Source organism: Polistes dominula, unplaced genomic scaffold (genome assembly GCF_049000335.1).
Source record: "Polistes dominula isolate Pdom_NZ unplaced genomic scaffold, Pdom_raw_medaka contig_23, whole genome shotgun sequence".
Taxonomy (NCBI): domain Eukaryota; kingdom Metazoa; phylum Arthropoda; class Insecta; order Hymenoptera; family Vespidae; genus Polistes; species Polistes dominula.
The window spans coordinates 2734121-2751779 of record NW_028300963.1 but is presented as its reverse complement, the minus strand read 5'-3'; the positions used below and the strand labels follow the sequence as shown (position 1 = coordinate 2751779).

The window sequence follows — 17659 nt, the reverse complement described above, 5'->3', positions numbered from 1 at the left end:
GAAATTTCATTTGGAAATCCCATATCGCGTTTACCAATCGATAGAAATTAATTAACTCGTTAATTAATTAACATAATAATAATAATAATAATAATAATAACAAATAATGTTTCGTTTGTTTCTTATCGTTAAAATTATATACCAATTAATAATATAAATAATTCTTTTTGAAATATACAAAATTACCCACATACAAGAATAATCATTTTTATAAAATTGATCAATTATTTATAATATTTTTGGTACAAGTTCATCATTGTTCTTATGTGGAATCCAATATAATCGTTGACGCACGTCTATACCATCCAAGTACTTATCAAATACATAGTGATAGCAACCAGTGACGTTTTGTTGCATCGTTGGAAGAATAGTAGGCTGAGGGAGGAGGTGGTAGGAAAAGGTAAAGGGTTGGGGATTGGAATGAACCGTCAGATTTAGTGGAAGGTTGGAACTTGGCTAAGGTGGGTTGAGATCACGCCCTGGTGGTGGTAGTATGGTGGTGTAGGGGTAGTTCTGATGGTGATTCTGATGGTGGTGGTGGTGAGTACTGGCCAACACAAAAGAATCAAAGCCCAGGAAGGTAATGGTACGTCGGTAGAACGGCCAGTAATATACCGGATGGACTCTGCTTTCGGTTCGAGTGCCCTCACAAAGCTGCCGTTTAGATAAATTGCTTCCATCTGTGTCCCCCTACCCTATTTCTACCCCACACACCTCTTTCTACCACCCATTCTCCTCCTATCCATTCTCCTCATCCTTCTTTTCCATTCTCCACCCTCTATCCTCTACCTCGACTATTGTCAACCAACCAACCCCCCTCTAAGCTTTTCTTTCCTTTTCTTTTCTTTTTCTCATTCTCTCTTTCTCTGTCGTTGCAGCAACGTCAATTTGTATCGAATCGTTGACGTGTATATACGTTTTCAGTTTATTCTCTGAATTTTGTATTCTAAACGATGACCGAGTTGATGTTGTTCATCATCACATTTCCTTTTTTAGATTAGATAAATAAGATTTTTTAAGGGGAGGTTGGTAATTATTATTTCTATTTTTGTTTTTGTTTGTTTCTCGTGAATTACTATTTATCATTTTTTTTTTTGTTTTTTAAAATTTAATTGTAATGTGTTCATTTTTTAAATAATAATTTCAATTTAATTATTATTTAGCATTATCATTTATTAAATTATATCTCTTTCTTTCTTTCTTTCTTTATCTTTTTCTTTTTTGTATGCATTTAAAAATGGATTTTTATTCGACGTAATTTTTTGTCTACGAATTTTTGAACAGGCTAAATAATTTTTAATAACTACGGTCGGTTGTACCATTTTTGTTTAATAATTCAAGATTTTTATTCATGAATATATGCACACACACACACACACACACACACACACACACACACACACACACACACACACACACACACACACACACACACACACACACACATTACATAATACCTTTCTCTTTCTTTCCTTATATTTTCACGATGTTAAATATATTATTATATATATATACATTAAAACACAAACACATATACACATCTTTATATATATATATTCATATACACAAATTCAAATATAATACATACTTATACATAAACATATAAATATAATAAATTATATATATATATGTGTTTGTTACACGAGTACTTGCCATAGAAACGTTATTTCAAAACGGAAGTGGCCTACTTACATTACCCACTAAAACAAAGCTTTTATCATAAACTATTTTTTCCATTCTTTACGTCATTTTACGCAAGTACATTGAAAATACCGAAGTGCTTTTAATTAACTCATTCAAAATACGTCCTTTTTATATTTAACAGAAAATCGATACTTAACATGCTCGATTGTTATTTTCTTTTTTTTTACCATTATTTCGAAGCAAAAAAAAATTTTATTATATCAAAAAAAATTTATAATTAAAACCGTAATTTTTATTCTTTTTATTCTTTTATATTTTATTTACTCACATTATTATATTCGTTTTATTATTGTCAATAAATTAATGAACGAAATAAAACGCGATACAATTATTTATCAAATATTAATTAAATAACAATTTTTATTGCACTTTTTTCTTTTTGAAATGACCAATCAAAAAAATAATAACGATACATTTTCAAATTATTATTCTCGTTTCAACAAAATTATTGTCGATGAGTTGTTCATTGAATTTAATTAAAAAAAGAAAAAAGAAAAAAGAAACAAAACAGAAAGAACAAAAATGGATAGAGAGAAAAAGAATATAATTGGAATTAAAATCATGGAAAAAAAAATAATAATTTTTATTTAATTATTATATTTTCGGATTTGTGTAGAACGAAAGTTGTAATAAAACATGTTTTCCCTTTTAAATCTCGTTGAATCTTTAATTACGTGCAGGGTTTTTTCCCCTTTTGCGATTAAAAGTTGCATATTCGAGTAATATAAGACTTTTAGATGGTATGTGTTGAAGTTAAAGAGGGGGTGAGATGGGAGAAAGAGAGGGAAAGAGAAAAGAGAGGAAAGAGGTTAGTAGTTGTGTGTAAAGCAATATGAATTTCGTTGCTAATATCTCGTATCTTTCGTAGGCCATGAATGCGGAGATAGCAAACTCTATCCTCTCTCTCTCTCTCTCTCTCTTTTTTCTCTCTCTTTCTCTCTCTTTTTCGAGAAATGAAAATGCTTAGCAAACATAGTAGTAGTACCCCCTTACAACCCCCACCTCACGAATCGTACTCTTTCATTTATATCTTTCCATCTTTTTTCATTTTTTATATTTTATATATTTTTTTTAATATTTAAAATTAATGTAGAAGATTTTTTTCAATTTTTAATATAATATTAATAAACGAAAGTTAATTAATTCAACGCTACACCTAATTATCAAATTTAACTCTCGAATTAATTGGAAAAATGATAAAAAAAGAAAAGAGAGAAAAAAAAGACAGCAGGTTTGGAATTTAATGCTTGAAACTAATTATTCATTTATTTATTTTTTTTTTTTTTTACAATTGAGATTTAAGAGCTTGCAATTTAATAAACAAAGCTATTAATAAAATATCAAAGTTGACTTAAAAAGAAAGAACTTTTAGTTTAAGGTGAGTTATGTGATAAAGTGATATAATTGTTTTGAAAATATCGATGAGAAAATTGAAGGTCCACCCTTTAGATAGAAATATCTACGACATTTCACCCCCAAACCTCCCCCCTTTCAGATTATATTCCAGTTCATATCTCGGCAAATGTTTTACTTGGCTTATCACTACGTTTCTCTACATTCAAGATCGTGTTCTCTCGATTTTACATGTATACATAAAGTACATATAATATACACATATTGTATATACATATATATATACACATGTACTCGTGTACATGTATAGAAATGCAACAAGAGTAAGAGATACATTTACTACACGTATTACTATCAGATAGCCGGTCTAAGTTTCACAGTTATGTTTGAATTCGTCTTGCGTGCTTCTACTCTTGGTAGGATTCGCAAATATAAACCCATATACAATATATGTATGTATATATGTATGTATGAACCTGTAGAATACACGAAAGGGTAGTAGATGATGGGTAGGTTTAAAGCCCATACCAAACGAACGTCTCATTTCCTTTGGCCCTTTAACTAACTTACTACTTTGCAAAACTAGACGACGACCCTTTTCGTTTCTTCAGTCTAATCCTTCCTCTTATCTTCTTTCAACTAATTTATTTTTTTATTTATTAAATATTAATAACTAATACTATATATAATTATTTAGGAATTATCTTACTTTTGTTTATTAATTGATAATATTTTTTCTTTTTAAATAAATTAAAATAATATTATATTAATTTTAATTGGCATTAGGAACTCGAAAGTTCATTGCAAATTAAAATAATATAAAATAAATAAACAAACGAATATAATTAAAATAAATTTGTATATTTTGATAATAATAATTTTTTAAAATATAAGGATAATAATTATTAAATTTAATACTCATACATTTTTTTAAACTTTTCTTTTATATTCTATTGATCCAATAATTAATTTATGGATAATAAAGTTGAGTAATGGATAAGTAAAAAGGGGAAAAAAATAATAATAATATAGAGGGTTCGGAAAAGTGTATCGACGTGTTTCGTTTTCAACATATACATATATCTATATATATATATATATATATACGTATGAATATATAGATACACAGTACATGTACGGTTGATCGAAGTCATATTAAATGAATTAGCGTCGCGAATAAATATTCCGTTGATCGATCACTGTCCAACGTATCTGCTTTCCAAAAGCATATCACCATCCACCTCTATTTCAACTCCCTTGAACCGCCCTATCTTTCCCTACTTCCCTCCCACCATCCCCAAAACATTGACATTTTTTATATTCCTACCTGACAACAACCCCTCGCGAACACTCCTCTTCTCTCAGTCATAGTTTCGATCGAGTAACTTTTTTCGTTTCATCCCTAAAAAAGGAACAAAGAAATATAAAAAAGAGAGCTGAGGGGGAGAGTGTTTCTTATTCGATAACACTCGAACAACAAACTACATTAATTCTTATCGACAAATTAAACTTACGCACATTTCCATCAACAAAAAAATCAAATAAAATAAATGGTGTATCCACGGGATGGATTTTTGACAAGAGCCTTAGGGAGGGAGGGTTGTTCCGTGTTACACGTACGTTCGATTAACGCCTCTAAACCTTCAATCTCACCCTTACCCAACAAACCAACCAACCAACCACCGTCACCACCACCACCACCTTCTACCACCCACATCCCAATCGAATTCTCCTTTTTTCCTGTACTCGCGCTACACATTCGTTTGTTATTTTTTATTTCTGGGCAAAACCCTATCCTAGTCAGCTAGCCAGCTAGCTGACCTTCACTCACGTTCGTCGGGAGATAAGAGGGATGTAATTAATCACGCCTCCGAGCCTGAGCCAGCAGCAGCGTGTGTCAAAATACGTTATGAGCAGAACTGAAGCAGGGATTCGATGGTGTTCTATATATGTATATATAGGTAATAGTAGTACTACCAACTACCCTACCAATAGTATTAGTATTAGTAATGGGTAGTACTAGTAGTATTGGTACGGTATGAACACCAGTCTACCATACGTTACCGTACGACTAGTATCATATGCGTTTAACTCTCCCTTTCCTCACCCCCTTTCCCACCCTTCTCTCATTCTGTCTCTCTCTTTCATTCTGGTGGTCTCTTTCTCTTCATAGTGGACATGGAAGGCCAGTTGGGTTCATCAATAACCGGTATTTTCAACCCCTTCTACCACCATTCTATCCTTTCCCTCCCTTCTTCCCTTTCCCTCTTTCTCTTCTTCCTCCTCCGTTAGCCCTTTTCATGATAGCAACGAGATCGACTACACGAGCCTCCTCTCTATAGGTCGCATTCTACCACCCAATTTATTAAACGGCCTTGTCAACCTTTCTATCAGCTTTCTATTTCCCCCATACCCCACTACTATCCTCCACCCTCTACCATCTACCCCTTCTTCTCTCTTTATCCTACTATTTTTATTTTTATTCTTTTTTTTTTTTTTATTTTCTTCTCTTCCTACTGTTTCCTCTCTTTCCTCCCTTTCGTCATGCGTTCGTTTGTGAAATTTTATGCAGCGTTATTATCGATCTCTCTTTCTTGTTTAGTGAAAGAAAAAGAAAGAGAGAAAATCGATTGAGAAAAAAACAAAACTAATAGTAATATCGTTAATGCGTTTATACTATTTTTTTTTACTTTTTTTTATGTATATATATATGTATTAGGTTTTGGTAGGTAAGGTTGTATAGGTTTGTAATTTGAAATGTTTTGTTAGAAATGTTTTATTCTAATTGTTTTTGGTAGAGTGTATTAGGGATGAAAATTATATCGAATACGAGTGTATTTTTTTTATAATTATTGTCCTCTAATTTTTTATAATCATTGTTTCTTTTACTTTTATTTTTGTTTTGTTTATTAGATTAGAAAAATGTTTATTTAAAATATAGATATCTTATTATCATCATTTTTTAATATAATTGTAGTATAAAATACGCGTTAACGTGTACGCGTTATTTCGTGATAAATAATTTTATATTATTATTAGTAGTAGTAGTAGTATTATTATTATTATTATATTTTAATTAAAAAGTGAACGAGAATGCGCACGGGAAATTATTTATTTACCACCTGTATTTCTCTACTACTGTCTTGTTTTTTTAGTTATTTTTCTTTTTATTTTTTGTTTGTTTGTTTGTTTATTTCTTTCTTTCTTTATCCTTTATTCTCATACAAAATTTTAATTTCAAAATATCGTATCATTTTGTATATGATATCGTGCATCATCGTCAATGCAACGTAATCATCGGCTTCATTTTCCACATATTGATTACAGTCTCGGTGAAAATTACGCTTTCATTTATTAAAATGCATCAATGATTTGTAATAAAAGTATTCACGGCGAGTTGCGATTAATTTCACTTATATATATTTACATATTATTTTCGTGTATACGTTTTTACATATACGCGTTTATGTCAAAACTTTGTAAAAAAAAAAAAAAAAAAAAAAAAAAAAAAAAAAAAATTATTTACAGAGAGAACAAACAAAAGAGAAGATGTATGATGTATTTTTGACCCTTCAACAAACACCGAGTCATTTGAAACTTATTAAAACACATTTATTATAAATTTAAATATGATAAAATTATTTAAAATAGAACCAGCGTTTAAAATTATATATATATACGAAGAAATTAATTAAATCAATTAACGTGTAATACGTGAAATTTATGAAAAAAAAAAAAAAAATGAAAAAACAATTAATAATTCATCTTATTAAAAAGTATATTTATGGTAATAGAAAGATATTTTCTTTCGTTTTATTTTACTTTTTTGTTCTTTCGTATATCTCAGTTATTATTTATTTACTTTTTTAAGAGTTTCCGGCCAATTAATAAATTTTTCCTCAAACGCCTTTTTATTCAATGTTTTCTTGTTTTATTTCTTTCTTCTTCTTTTTTTTTCTCTCCCTTACGACGACGAAGAAAGTTTGATAAACTTTTTTTTATTTTTTTTATTTTTTTTTAATTTTTTTTTTTTTTTCAAAGTTAATAGGTTAAGGAGAGAAGTTTTTAATGAAAACCGCGGACGGCCATTTACGAGACCGCTTGTAAAGTTTACGCACGGATAACCATCGTCAATACCGTGATCGAACCCATAAACTGTGTACCACTCCCCAACCAACCCCCCCCCCCCCATACACTTGATTTCGGAACATTTCGCAGAGATATTTTCAACACTTTTCGAATAATCCCTCGATGATAAAACGTTTCGATACGCGAAAAAGACCAATGAAAACGTGAAATGTTATTTTTTTTATTTTTCTGTCAAATTTATTATCTATAATTTACGCATTTTGTATCTTTCGTTTCTTTTTTTATTATTAGAATCAATTACCAATTTTTTTCCTCATTTAATCGATCGTAATATTAACTGAGATTATAGAAAATTCGATTCACGATTAATAATTATTATTATTTTCATTATTATTTGAATAACAATAGAAGTTATATTACGTGAACGAAAAGAAAACACACAAAAAAAAAAAGAAATATATGCAAAACAAAAAAAAAAGGTATATAAATAAAAAGTAGATTTTATTTAAATTTTCGAGTTACAACTAGCTAGAGGCAAACATCAAAACGACTTTGTTCTCTTATTGGCTGCCTGCTTCCTCTACCCCTCTACCAATCCTTCCCTTCTCTTCTCTAAACTCAACGAGAGTTCAACTCATAGGTGAGAACGAGCGTGTCAAGCGTGAAGTGTCGTCGGGGGTGGTTGTGTGGTACTTGCTTGTGGCACCGTGCAAAACTATGACCACTGGTCACGCTACTTTTCCTCTCTTTATTTCTCTCTTTCACACTCTCTCTCTCTCTCTCTCTTTGTTTTTATCGAGTAGCACAAAATTCGGTCTATCGAGTTCACTTCGTTCTCTCTCATTCTTTTTTTTTTTCTTCTTTTATACCTTCATACTAGTCGATTCGTATCAAATCTTTTGAAGTATGCTACGCCATGTGTCAAAATCATGAAGATCTGACAAATCGATCAACACATATATAGACAAATACACTAAGGTATATTTCAAGTTAGGTGAGTAGAAAAATATACTCAAGTTCGATATAAAAATTGACATGAAAAGTTATTCTACAAACCACCCCCAACCCTCTCCATTCTCTTATTATAATACGTGCGTACGCGTTTAATAATACAAATCATCGTTTACCAAAAGAATTATGATAGAAAATCAAAAGGAATTATTATGTAAATGAGACAGTTAAAAAGGCAGAAATTTATATATGTGTTAGCAAAACGGACATCAGAAATGGGGTATGAATATCCTAGGATATGCCGTTTAGGGGTGAACTCAGATAATACGTATCGACGTTTAGTCAATAATTCTTCTGACACTAACGCGATCCTCATATCTCTCTCTTTCTCTCTCTCTCTCATAATAAAAAGTGAGAGATAGAGAGAGAGAGAGAGAGAGAGAGAGAAATGAGAGAAAGAAAGAGATATGGTACGAATGGGGATAGACTTTTATTAATTTTTACATATTCGAATGGAAACGTACGTAGTATTACCATACTTGTATTATATACAGTCGATAATAGTTTAGACGTGAGTAGAAAATAAAATAGAAAATAAATAGAAAAAGATAAAAAGAGAGAGAGAGAGTGAAAGAGAGAGAGAGAGAGAGAATGAGAGACCCTTGCAAAGTAATGTTATAAAAAGTAGACAAATGTCGTGTCGCAATCGATACCATGGCTCGTTTTCATTGAAATCGAAGCCATGCGAGAGAGAGAAGGTTTGAATGGAGAGGGGATGGTGATGAGGGGTTGTAAATGGAAGAGGGGGAGAGAATACAGGCTCAGCAGCAGGTTGGAGACACAGTAGTAAAAGGGAAAGAGGGGTTGCTCGGAAAAGAGAAGACAAGGATGTGAAATAGGGGTTGGGATCTGGGAGATTAGGGTGGGGGGTTGGAAAGTACGGTAAGGTGGGGTAGGGTAGGGTAAATTGGGGATGTGGAAAATGAACGTTTATATACATTGGCTCGCGTGACTGTAAGCGAATGCAGTGAGAGAGGAAAACGCGTAGCAGCTAAAACGTGTGCCAAACCAAACACAAAATAACTCATTATTGGCGTTAATTAATATCGAGACCACCCCCGTTGCTAGACTCCCGCTTATTACCCTTCCATTTTGACATTTAACAGCTGGGATAGTATAATATTACCCACCCCTTACCCCTTTTTTATTTCGTTTCTTTATTTCTTTCCATTTGTTTATTCCTTTCTTTACGTTTTATCTATTTTCACTTTTTCTATCTTTCCTTCTAATTTTTATATTATCTTTTTATGTTTTTTTTGGTTGTTTTTAGGGTTTTTTTTTTATTTTAATTATTTTTCTTATTCATTTTTTTTTTCATAGAGTTTTTCATTCTCGTGGTAGATCCTGTGGAGTCGCATTATACGATATTTTCTCTAATCACCCTATCAAACGATGTTTTTCTTCATGCACCTGCGCCCTTTCTGAACTTATTCTTTTTTTTTTTTAAATAGCATTATAAAACAGAAACAATACAAAAATAGGGGAAGGAAAATATTTGTATAAAATATATATATATATATGAAAAAAAAATTTAAAAATTAATTAAATTAATAATTTATTTAATTTCTATTGGATTTATTCGATATCAATGATTAATGTGAAAAAAAATAATTATTCGTTATAGGTTACTCATCAACAAAATATGAATTAGGCAGGAAAGATAAAAGATATTACCGGTTGTTTTTTATCCTTCTTTTTGACTACCCCATTTCGTGATAAGTTCTTGATGTAAAGATGGAAAGCTTTTCCCCCTATTTCCATCCCCTATTTTTGCCCTACATTTCCAAAAGGAAGAAAAAAAAAACAACGCTGATAAGACACGAACATCTTGCAGGATGGTTTTCTCAAAACTTAGCTTTCTTTGAAATTACCTTCTGTTCGTGAACATTGTGTTTGTTGTTGCTGCTATTGTCAGTTTCAGAATTTTTAAAAAGAAATGTTATACATACACACACGTACACGTGTGTACATATATTTATTTTTTTTTTTTTTTGAAATCAATTGAAATAATTTTGTTTGCAAAATTCAAAACTATGCAAAAGTTAGTTTCCATTCTTTGAGTACGAAGAAGTACGAAGTTGAAAAAAAAGGGGAGGAAGTAGCAGGAAGAAAAAAGTAAACGTTTGCGATAGTTTAGTATACACACGAAAAAGAAAAATAAGAAAAAGAAGTAGTAGAAGAAGAAGAAGAAGAAGAAGAAGAAGAAGAAGAAGAAGCTACTTGGAATTCTAATGGAGATGCGACTACTACTACTACTACTACCGCCTGTTGCGCCATGTGTCACGTGTAGTCTCATCTTTCTTCTATTTCTACATATGCTAAATTATTCTCAATATCAAATGATACTTGTCATATTTTTTTTCTAAATTTTTTTAAATATCATATAATATAGAAATATTGATAACGCTTATCAATATACATATGTAATATTTTGTCTATTTAAGTTTCTTCTTTACTTCTAAATATACATATATATATATATAAATGTGTGGATATGAATATAAGTGATAAAAATAAAATAAACGTGTAAGATGAGTTAGAAAATTTTGGAAAATATTCTAGGAAGTTATTTTATAGGTTAAGAATAATTGAGAGAGTGATTCGATAGTAGACATTTATGTGACCTATGATCTATATATCCAAAGGAGAAACGTCACCGTCACGAAGAAGTCGTCGTGGTCTCCGGAAATAAAACAACTCACGCGATTCGGACGTGTTCAAATGTCATATCGTGCCTTTACAAGATCGAATCTATGACAGATTTTAAACTACACTAATGTTTTATTTTCTTAACGTTTCATATATTACATAGAAAAATGTATATCTATAAATTGTAGCGTTAAATCAATTCTTTCTTATCGTTATAAAAAAGAATTTTCATATCCTATATATATATGCGGTGATTAAAAAGTTCAAAAGTTCTTAGGTTCGTAAAAACAAAAATTAGTTTTAAAAAGTAGAAAAGAAAACTCGGAATAAAATAATAATGAATTTTAAAAACTTCGTAAAACTCTCGTCTTTTCTATACAAAAAAGAATTTTAAAAACTAAATTTTCTATTATAATTAAAAATAGATTAAACGTTGAAATAATTAACACTAATTAAACGTTATTAATTCGGTTGAAAAAATGTGATGATTTCTTTAACAAAAAAAAAAGAAAAAAAAAGAAGAAGAAAATATATTTTAGCTAGGTTTAAAAATAAAACAGAGACAGATAAACCAGTAAAAATATATCGAATAAATGAGATAAGATTAGAAAGCGTGTGTAAAAATATCGAAGATTTGGCGTGAGGTATTGGAACGACCTTTAAAGAGCGGGTATTGATAATGCCTCGTACGGCAGTGCAGGCGGAGTATCTCGAGCATTGACGAAGTTGACCGAACGCGCAGTGACATCGACCGGTCGCGCCGGTGTAACACGTTGCGACCGGCCGTGTGTTGTCTGTACGTTCGGTTGCGTTACAAAACATCGTGTAAAATAGATAGTTTATAGTGAGTTATCTAACGAATAGTAACATTATTATTGACCATAATATAAGTGTGAATAATATGGAGAATGTGGATACGTTATCGGAGAGGAATCGTCTTGATGTACTCTCGATGATGGTCGAAGGATCTACGGACATGCGCAGCAACGGCGCTGCTGGACATGAAACGTGGTCGAATAGTTTATACCAAGACGATGAACTTGAATTTCAACTTGATTTGGTGAGTTCATTTCAATAGCGTACAAATATCCAGCGTTCCAATGGTAGGCGTTACTACTTAGCTCCTATTCCAAGTAATACTTGTCAAAATGGCGACGATACATCGATCGATATCTCTAATTCGATATCGAGTAATCATCGTTTGTATAGATAACCTATAAATTCTCACGAGACTCTAATATTATACGTCAATAATTGTACCTACTATATATATATATATATATATATATATATATATACATAAAACAGATATGTATATATATGTATGTATGCTTGTATAACTGAATTTGTGTGAGTATATTAATATATATTTTTGCAGATTTTTAAATAATAATATTATACAATTGCATAAAGGTAACATAATACCATACGTCAATAATTGTGGATATGCATATAATGCATGTTTATAAATAGAATTAAAATAACACACACACACACACACATATATACACATGCAATTACATCGAAGTAACATAATATTTTAGAGAGTAATGGCTACACAGGTTTATCGAAAATTCAGAGTACTTAGCCTCTGTCAGTGCATCCCCTGTTTCTCATAGCATTTTCTCTCTCTCCCTTTCACTGACTCCCCCTTTCTCTCTCTCACCTTCCCTCCCTCTGTCTCTCTTCACCATAGTTTTAATAAAAGCGTAAATTTGTCGAGTAAATCCCTCTTTATGAAGCTTTCCCGCGTAGGAGGAAAGTTGTCTCTATCGGAGGAAATTCGCTTAAGCGTTGTGTTACCGGTGAAACGAGAACAGAAATAAAAAAAAATAGAATGAGAGAGATAGAGAGAGGGAGAGAGAGAGAGAGAGAGAGAGCGAGAGAAGGGTATGCAATGTGCATCGTTCGTTTTTCATCGCAGGAAACGGTGGAAACATTTTATGCAGCTACGTCGAAAACGTGTTACGTCACGTACTTCTTTTTTTCCCCCAGCCTACTTTCGTTTTCTACGAGATATATATATATACAGTGTTATAAAAAAAAATTATTGTTTTTTTATTAGTTTTTTAATTCTTTCTCTCTCTCTCTCTCACTATTTTTTACAAATATTTTTTTTCTCATATTTTTATTATTATTGTTATTATTATTCTGTATCTCGTACGAGCTTCGTTATTACAATCACCCACGCATAAATGCGCGTGCGCACGCAAATCTATATATACGTTGTTCCTTCTGTTTTTATTGTTAATTTTGTTTTGTTCATTTTTCTTTTTGTAAAAGGGGTCTCGTATTTAGCCACGATTAGTTTTCGATACATATCTCCAAGCCAATTTCGATTTTTTTAAACGGACGCAGTAGCGTTCCATCAAATCGGATTACTGTGTACCGCGTGTTACAATGAACGAACTGTTCCATCGGTCGTTGCGTTGAAACAATGCAGTGAATTCCAATGTAACGATTAATATCGGATATCACAACGCTTTTGTAATATACCGTATATGTGTGTATATATTTGTATCTTTGTGTTCAGATATATCAGCAATCGACGATCGAAAATAATTTTTTATAACAACTCGATTTTTTATATATATTTTATTTTATTTTTATTTTTATTTTTATTTTTATTTTTGTTTATTGCATTCTCATCTTATTTAATCAACAACGATTACGATTAGTTTATCTTTTATCGTAAAACTATTCTATATATATATATATATATATATATATATATATATATATATATTGTACTTGTTAACTTGTAAGTACATATTAATTTCTAATGAGTATAATTGTAGGAATAAAAATTATGCACGCACACACACACACACAAAATGTTGTTTTTAAAGGGTTAACGTTAATATATGTATGTATAATTAATTAGAAAATTGAATAATCATAAATTCGTTTCTCTTTAGAAGAAATTTGAAAACTTTGCATTAAAAGCAACTATCAATTATTTCAAATTGACTTCACTATATATATAAACATATGCAGATAAAGCAGAGATATTAAATTAGCTGATGTATTATTTTACGAGGCACGAGTTCAATTATACGTACCCAATTTTAATATTAATTTATAGTTAACGGTTTGATATCGGGTATTGTGTTGTGCATATGGGGAAATATATATATATATATATATATATGGATACACGTACGATCTAAAACTAACATTATTATAAATAATTTCATTGTGTTAATAATGCTTTGCTACGCTAAAGAGTAGAAAGGAAAGAAACATATATATATATACTATATATATATATATATAATGTATAAACACTTTATTAACAAGTACATAATGAAATATTACGATTCATTTAAAATACGTTCTCTGGCCTTTCGTTAATGCTTTGGCTACAATTAACGGTATCCATTACGTTTTCATTCAACGAATAATACAAAACGATCGTTTATTTGTGCAGAATGCAATTGGTTGTCGAAGAGATCGTTTAATATGTCTCCCTCTCTCTCTCTCTCTCTCTCTCTCTCTCTCTCTCTCTCTAAAATTCAACGTTAAAAAAAGAAGAGAAAAAAAAAGGATGAGATTGTCGAAAATGTATCATCAATTATATTCAACATTGCTTCTATAAATATATATGAGGGTTTGGTTATTATAAAAGTGTTACTAGAGTCACGTACACATTTTACGTTTTGAGATATTCCGATAATTGGGCTTGAATTATTTAACAATTATTTTTCCATAATGAGGAGAGACATTAACGTGTAAGAATTATTTTTTTTTTTTTTTTTTTTTGTGTAATTTAAATATCTTCAAAATAGCGTGGTAGATTAAAAAAGAATTTGTGTACGTGTTCGTATTCGTGTTAAATTTTCTACCTGTACACACCACTTTCAATATCGAATATGTGTATAACGTGTGATTATTAAAATAATTTGAATACATATGTATTCGTAATGAAAAGATTTTTTTTTATTTTAATTGTACAAATTAAAAGAAAAGTACAGCATTCAATGTCTTCATTCTCATTTATGTTACTGCATAACAATATTTAAAAATGACTATATCGTAAAAATTATCATCGGGTTTTTACAGCTACGATTATCATCCTCTTTTTGTTATCATTCCTTTTTCTTTTACTCCTCTCATTTTCTACTTTTTTCTTTCTTTAGTTTAAGGTATATAACGATTCACCCCCACACCCCTAACATGATCTAGTTTATCGTTTATCGTTTACACTTTATACGAGAAACTTCTATGAATATTTCTCTCTCTCTCTTACTCTTACTAATAACAATTCTTCCTATCTCTCTCTCTCTCTCTCTCGTAGAATACATAGTTTTACCTACGTTATAACTTAGTTTCACCTAACGACAAAGTTACTTGCGCTATGAACGATACGAAAGCGTAGCTTTCAACAACGTTTACGATAATGTTTTTCCAAGAGATTCTTACATTTGAAAGAGAAAAAAAAAGGAATGAAAGGATAGAAATGGAAAATGAAACTTTTCATAATCTTTATTCGTTTTATCTTAAAAGATGTTTTATAAAGAGGTGGGATAAGGGTGTATAAAATGGAGGGACTATTTTAAGGGCTGGATCGTAACTTTCTCATTTTATTTCGTGCAATGATCGTGATACTTCTCATTTCAAATGTAAATCCTTTTTCCTAAAAGACAATTCATATCTTTACCAAGGTTATTTTATTTTTTGTAATGGCTCACATTTCGAGGATGAATATTTTAAATAAAACAATGAAGAGTGAGAGAGAGAGAGAGAGAGAGAGAGATGAAAAAAAGAAATCATTTTGTTTAATGGGAAATTTTTAAGAAAGAAGGGGGGTGTGAGAAAGAAAAGAGATACCTGTTGAACATGGGGAAATTGTTTGAACGAGTGAGAGGAAGAAAGAAAGAAAAAAAAAAACAAATTGTCTCTTTCTATCTCGTTAACTTTATTCTACTTCTTTTTATTTTCTTTATTTTTATTCTTTTCTTTTTTTTTTTTTTTTTGTATATAAAGATTAGTTTTAATTGGATCTCGTTTTTTTAAGTGTATTGTAACTGTAATAACGGGATTATGGGGGATATGACGTGTCACATGGATAAGAAGAAAATTTACAGGATGTTGCTATGGTTTTATGGAGTAGTAGTTGTATATCGTTAAAACTTTCTGATTGGTTTGTTCAATAAAATGTAATTTTATTTTTTTATTTTTTCTCTCTCTTTTTATTCAGTAAATTTTAATGTTTTGTATTTTATATAGAAGTATTTGATAATGGGTTCTATTCTTATCGTTTATATATAAATAAATTTTTATTTAACTAAATAATTATATTGGTACTTTTTAAAAAGAAAAAAAGTTACGAAAATATTTCAAAGATTTTGATTAACAAAAGTATCTTGAAAATCGAATCCATAGTTGTACGTTGAATTCATTTAAGAAACGATTATATATATTTGTATTTAATTAAAAATTAAATAGAAAATTCAATTCAATGATGGAAAATGAATTATAATTGTATTTTCGTTGAGTAAATGTTTATAGACATTTGAAAAATTGACTTTTAGCAATAATACTATTGACAATTAACGTGTATATCGTTGAACCATGAATATTTTATTATTCTTAATTGAATATCCTTTTTGAATGTATATAAAATGTATATAACAATTGTTATTCAAGAACAAACTGATTGAAACAAAATTGACCTAACATATATACACCACCATGTGTGGTTTTACATAATAAAATTTTATACTTTTAGAAAGAATTATTGTGTTTTACTTTTTAACATTACTTTATCTAATTTATGATAATAAATAAAACATAGTTAGAAGAGAAGAAAAAGAAGAAGATAATATAATTGAACAAGAGAGAGATACAAATGAAAATGTGAATTATTTTTTTGAAATTAAATTAAATCCATTTATTGATTCTTTTTCATTCTCTCCTTGTGTATCTTTTTTTTTTTCTTTTTAATTTATAAAAATTTCATATAAATCGAACGATTCTAATGGAGACCAAATTTTATTTTTTCTTTTTTTCTTTTTTTTTCTATTTCACTGTATTTATATTTGAATTTTTCTGTATAATACATGACGGACTTCAAAGCGAGCAGATATCATGCATGCATGCATTTTCACATTTTTATTCACTGTAATTTAATTTTACTATTAATATGCCGTTTCCAACTACCCCACCAACACTGTCACACAATCATCACGTGTTGTCGTTGTTATTTACAATTACAAAACAGGGAAACAGGTAATAAAATGTTTATCAGACGTAAAGGATATATAATATTATTCAATAATACTTTAATAAATATTTCATCGCATTAAAATGTTTATTACATTTTGTTTTATCCGTTTTATCCGTTTTATCAATCATCCCCTCTTATTACCATCGTTGCATGCATGTATTATTCTATTTGTTTATTTAAAAAAAAAAGATCAACATTTTTATTTTTAGTCTTTATTTTTAGTTTATTTTTATTCCCCCTTTTTTTTTTTTTTTAGAATGAATAATGCACTACATTTTCATACGTAAAGATATCAATGTTTTATTCAAAGGAAAAAAAAAATATATAACAAAAAATACTATCCAGTCAGGGATTTGTATTTTTAATATTTTTTTCTTTTTTTTTTTTCGATAACCTTTTCGAAATAATATAATCAAATATCTATATATATATATTTTTATTTTCATTCACTTTATTGAAAGAACACTAATTGTTAATTCATATACGAGACATTTATGTTTATAGTATACGAGATAGTTTAAATAAAAAATTCTTTCATTCATATATTATATTCAATTACTGTATTATACTACTATTGTATCATAGAATATTTTTGTATAATATTAAATATTTATATATTATATA

The 17659-nt window shown here is 29.6% G+C and overlaps 1 protein-coding gene across 10 annotated transcripts in view; it reads left to right on the top strand.

The window, feature by feature from the left end:
- heph (polypyrimidine tract-binding protein 1 heph) overlaps positions 1-17659 on the top strand; it is a 407327-nt gene that overhangs the window by 299686 nt on the left and 89982 nt on the right. The window contains exon 1 of one of the 10 annotated variants that reach the window (XM_089172857.1): positions 11574-11866. The exons of the other annotated variants lie outside the window; for them this stretch is intronic. Coding sequence (XP_089028983.1) covers positions 11708-11866 — 159 coding nt within the window. The 5' untranslated portion in view covers positions 11574-11707. Of the gene's footprint in view, positions 1-11573; positions 11867-17659 lie in introns of those variants that run through there. 10 annotated transcript variants of the gene reach the window in all.